The sequence below is a fragment of the Alligator mississippiensis genome, chromosome 8 (genome assembly GCF_030867095.1).
Source record: "Alligator mississippiensis isolate rAllMis1 chromosome 8, rAllMis1, whole genome shotgun sequence".
Classification (NCBI taxonomy): domain Eukaryota; kingdom Metazoa; phylum Chordata; order Crocodylia; family Alligatoridae; genus Alligator; species Alligator mississippiensis.
In genome coordinates, this window is record NC_081831.1 from 21,920,341 (window position 1) to 21,925,599 (window position 5,259).

The following is a 5,259-nucleotide window of genomic DNA, read 5'->3' on the forward strand; positions in this document are numbered from 1 at the left end:
CGGGTCTGCCCGAGACAGAGGGCGACGGTGACTGCGCATGTGCGCTGGGGCCCAGCTCCTAGCAGGACCACACTGCCCAGCATCCCTAGCGGTAGCCAGAATGCCCCGCGCCGGCTCAGCCTCGCCCCATCCCTGCTCTTGCCTAGCTCGCAGCTGGCGCATGCGCGGAGTACTACGGGTCCCGGCAGGCACCGCGGACGTTTGAGCGAGACGCGGGCGCGATAGAGATGGCAGCTGCTCAGGAGCCCGGCTGGGGCCGCGGGGCAGCAGGCGCGCTGGAGCCCGCCCTGAGCACTCCTCTGCGGGGCGGCGGGATGCCCCAAGGTGAGGCGGCGCGCAGCTGCGGCAGAGCCGGGAGCCCGGGCTCCGACCGGAGACTTCCCGCCTGGTCCCGGGCGCGGCCCTTGCGGTCGGACCTGCCTAGAAACCGGGGCCGCCCCCCGGGCCGGAGCCGACGCCATTGGGGTCGGGCCCAGGGCCCGCGGGCGAGTCCCGTGGGAGGTCGTGTTCGCTGTACCCCCCGGCCTGGTGATGTGTTGGTTGGTTGTCTCTCGTAGGAGGCGAGGCCGGGGCAGAGGGAGCCGAACGCTGGGGCTGTTCGGAGATGCAGAAAGTACCGAGTCCTGGAGCTGCAGCAAGGGCACGAGCGAGCCCCTGCGAGAGGCAAGAAAGGAAAAGGTCCTGGTCTGGTCACAGCCCCACCATGGGCAGGCAGGGGCCCAGTCCTAAGCTGGCATCGCCCTGGAAGGGCAGTCCCAGGAGGGCCCTGGCTTTTGGGTTGCCCCCCTCGTCCTCCAGGTCGCGAGCGTCCCGTCGCTCCTGGCGTCGCTCCAGTCTGAAGGGAACCAAGCGTCGGAAGTCACTGCCTCCTTTTCACCCTGATGTGACCGGTACGTGCTGCCTACTTTATCGCGAGCAGGCTGATGGGAAACTTATGTGAGAATTTGGGCCAGCAGAGCTTTGAGTCAATGGGTGTAGTATTTAAAGCGCAAAGAGACCAGCTTGGCCCCCAAAGTTGCTTCATTGTGGACTGCGTTGGTTGTGCCCGCACTTGAAAGTTAAATGTTCTGCTGCAATGAACAGTCTCCTCAGTCTTGCTGATGTCTCTCAGGTGCAAAAGCATGAGTCCATGTATGGACTATTTCAGCTACTCACAGCTTGGGGTAAATGCTACCTTTTAAAAAGTTTTGTGTTTACCTTTTTTTTAGAACTGAGCAAATCAATCAGCCTGGATTTGCCAGGGACTGACAGACTTGCTGAGCTCCTGCTGTCCAGTTTTCAGGTGAGGCTTTAGTTCTGTAAGGGGAGAGGAGAAAATTTGCTGCAGTGCTTTTTACTCTTCCTCCTGTTGCACTTGGCTAAACCACAGTCATTTTCCTCTCTCTATCAGGTAGCCTAATGAAAAGCTACTCAATGTCCTTTGAATAGCTGTTCTAAAAAAAAAAAAAAAAAGGATATTGCTTTTTTTATTCTTTTAGTTTTCTGCCCAGAAGCTGGAATGTGCCTTGATGCAGACTGATGGGTTCAGCCCTGAGGCTTTTAAAGCAAACAGTGAGTCTCTTTGGAATATTTTTAGTTCTGCATTGGGAGAGTCGTATCTTCTGTTTAAGATGGAAAAAATGTTTTTTGGGAAGCAGGGGTGTGAGCAGCTGAAGAGCTGTAAGTCAGTAGAGCACCAAATGAAGCATTGATTGCAGAGTTGAGCTTCATTCTATTGAAGTCCGTGGAACTGATCACTAAACTGTCCACTGATGCAGAACTGACCTCGTTTGCAGGGAACTCGGTTTTAGAGGAGCTGAAGCGCTGCATAGAGAGATTGAAGCTGGATGGAACGCTGAAGAAATGTACAGAGGAGACTCCAGGGTAATGACTCGTCTCCACGGTCACTGTGTTATTGTCCCATGTTGGAGTGGAGAGTCTAATTTAGCTCCTGTTCAACTACCTTGCACTGGAGCACATTAAACTAATCAAAGTTCTGCATCTATAGGCAGTAAGAAGCTCATATGGATGTTGAGGATGATATGATGTGTTGCAGGATTACAGTCTTTAGTACTGGAATGTTTTAATTACGGATAAAGGTCTACAAGCTAAAATGCCACAACTCTTGTCTGCAGAAGTCATGTGAGAACACTGAACTCACAGCCCCTGAGAGTTCATGCTTTGGACAAACGTGGGGACTCTGTAGGTGGGTCAGTCATACATGTGTTAAAGAAAGAAAAAGAAATCTGCTGCTACGGATGGAAAATATTCTTTGGAGTAGTCGGGGCACTCGTGTCTGGAGTAGTACTAGACTCATCCACAAGTGTGTGCTTGGTTGCATTTGTAGTCCGTTACCTTATGTGTTTGTGCAGGCACAATGCAAAAAAGCTAAGCAATCATCATGATCCTGTGTGGGTACAAACTGCCTGTTGATATACCTTTTGGAATGTATTTCATTTCATGCTTGTGTGTTTTAGGGTTTTGTCGGACCCTGCCCTTGGCGAGTCATTGGCCCAGATTAAGGAATATATAGCCAGGTGAGATTAAACTGAGTCCAAGCCTAGCTTCCTACAGTTGGATACAGATGAGCCTCTTCTTGCAGTTTTCTGTATTGTCATTAAGCCCCATGTTTAAACACCAAGTTGTGCACTTGAAATGAGGGGAGAATGCTATCTGTATATGAAGAGAAGCTTGACGTAGGACTAACACACTAAACTCTCTCAAGAACCCAGCAAGTTGGTCTTTCTCCCATACTTAATCTTCCTGTCCTCTTTTTGCTCATTTTGCAGGTTTACTGTGGAGTGTCAGTCTTGGGATCAGCTTGTAATAAGTTATGAGAAAATGGCTGAAGAAATGCCCAGGTTAGATGATTATCCTATGTCTTATCCTTCTCAATTAAAGAAAATGAGATTTAATACTGAGAATCTAACAGGGCTTTAATTTGACCCTATGAGTATTATTGCACTATTTTAGATTTAAATTACTTTAAAAAAATCTTTGGCATTTGGGGTCACCTGTAAATTGTGTGCTCTAAGTGTAACTGAATTTACATAGTCTCAGCCCACAGTTACACCTATGGGATAACATGCAAATAATCTGCTGCCAGTCATGCCTATGCCAGGCTTCATGGAAACTGGACAGTTAACATTGTGCAGTGGTTAAATTTGTTCTTTGCTGTTTTTGTATTTTTTTGGGGTTTTTTTTAAAGACAACTGGAGAAGTGCAAGGCAAACGAAGTAGAGGTGGATCCTGCTGATTATTTAGGATCATCTCAGGCCAAGGTTATCAACAGCAAGCCTGACTACCAGAGAATATTAGACAGCCAGAGTGAGGTCTTTGATTGCATGGAGCTTGTGGTGAGTAACAGGGACTGAGATGCAACAGTATTAATTTACCACTTCAAGGGAAATGGAAATAATGTTGAATTATTTGGTAGAGAACAGTGATCAGATGTTGATTGTTGGTGGAAAGGGGTGTGGGTAGGGGGTTGGAATGACAGTGAACTAGTATCACTGTGTGGGTACATCAGTGAATTAACTAGATTTCACTATACAGAGAGAACACATTTATTGTATATTGTTGTGGAAACACCAGATTCTTTTCTCAATGTTAGGTCACTTGCCTTCGGAAGAGACAGAATATGTGGGAGCTTTTAGAGTACTTTTGATCCTTTCAAGAAGGGTTTTCTTCTGTACTCTGCAGCATGGAATTTTAGCACAAGGGTTATTCACTGTTTACAGACAAATTCTCCAACAACAAACACGAGAAAGGTGTTGCTCTGTTTTATATTCATTCTGTGTTACATACCTGTATGACAGGTCTAAAAAACCTGTGAACATGTTTACTGAATTAATTATTGATGCTTTGGTTTAATGTTTGCTTATTCATCTAGTTCATTAAACCATCAAAAGCATTGCTTTTCTTGCATGTTGGAAGTTTCCCTGAAGTTTCCCTCTTGTGTTTTGCAGCTGGATGAAATGCAGATGGCACTGAAGTTGTTGCAAGCATTCATGAGAGACAGTACCCAGTACCTCCAGAATTTATCAGAACAACTTGGTAAGGGGCTGTTTCTTCTGTGGGACAGTACTTGCTGCTTGTTTATTGAATTCAGAACTGGCATTTTGCTCAGTCCAGCAAACACTGTCTTATGTGGCATAAAAGGTATTGGGGACTAAGGATGATAGAACAATTATTTAACAAAGGATTTATTGACTTTTATTACAGCTTGTAGTCCCCCTTTTTGTGGGGAAAGGAGGGAGAGGACAGGGTGTCTCTGTTCAAGCATATGCTTCCTACTTATTTGTTGTTCTGGACAACCCTAAGACATCTAAACCATCAGTTAGCTAATGCTGGAAGTTAGATAAAGGATGTCCGTAGGTTTAGTTAAAAGTTGTGCTGCTTGATACCAAGGTACTTCTATGTGACCCTGAAAAACATATGGCACCTCTCTGAACACTGCCTGTTGAAACTATCCACATAAACCTGCTGCCTGGTGTTCTTTGAGCCAAGAATTGGCAACATCAGCCCTAAATTGCTGGGGATTGTACTAGCTTTTTAGGAGGAAGAACTAAGAGTAACTGGTTGGAGTCTAATGTTGGGGTTTGTGGAGGGTACCATCAAAACAAAATCTGGGCTGTAGAGATGAGGAAACTGAGGCTAAGTGAAGGGCTGGGACAGGTTTGGGGCCTTCACCTTGCACAACGGGTGGTTAGATGCTGGGAGTCCCTGTCGTGCACCAAGCCGGAGCCAGTCCCAGGCCCTGCTTCTCATGGTGACTTCTCTTCCAGCCTCAAGAGCCTTCTGCCACTTGGAGAACTCGCCTGCGCGGAAGCTGCTGGGGGGGTCCAGGAAGCAGCTCCATGGTGCTGGGAGTCAGCAGCCAGCCGAGGGCTGAAGGCAGGCGCTGAGAGGGGTCGCTCCCGCCTTTGCATCCCCCTTCCGGCGTCCGGGACAGCAGCTGCCGGGGGTGGGTGGTTACAATAGTCTGCGCCTGTATCGGGCTTGCCTGCGGTGCCGTGAATAAAGCTGAAGCGACGGCCCTTGCCTCGTGGGCTGCAGTGCGGGGGGGGGGGCGCGCGGGCTGGATCAGCTGGCGAGCTGCGCATGCGTGCACAACCCAGGCTCGCGCCAGGTGTTTCCCGCTTCCGCATTCAAATGACGTAATGCTCGTCCTGCACGGAAACGTCTTATTGGCTGCGATGGCCGTCCATCGCATCGGGGGAGCCAATCGCAGGGTGATGCTTCACCTAGCGGCCAATAGGGGCAAAAGGCCGTGTGAGG

General features: G+C 48.8%; 1 protein-coding gene across 1 annotated transcript; it reads left to right on the forward strand.

Moving 5' to 3' along the window:
- The first annotated feature begins 163 nt into the window (after window positions 1–163).
- On the forward strand, window positions 164–5,018 carry DSN1 (DSN1 component of MIS12 kinetochore complex). The gene is made up of 10 exons (XM_006277071.4): window positions 164–324; window positions 558–890; window positions 1,209–1,282; window positions 1,479–1,551; window positions 1,776–1,863; window positions 2,457–2,516; window positions 2,769–2,840; window positions 3,188–3,335; window positions 3,948–4,035; window positions 4,767–5,018. Exons 1-10 carry the CDS (start codon window positions 228–230, stop codon window positions 4,871–4,873), a joined length of 1,140 nt encoding a protein of 379 aa, XP_006277133.4. The 5' UTR covers window positions 164–227; the 3' UTR covers window positions 4,874–5,018.
- The last annotated feature ends 241 nt before the right edge of the window (window positions 5,019–5,259 follow it).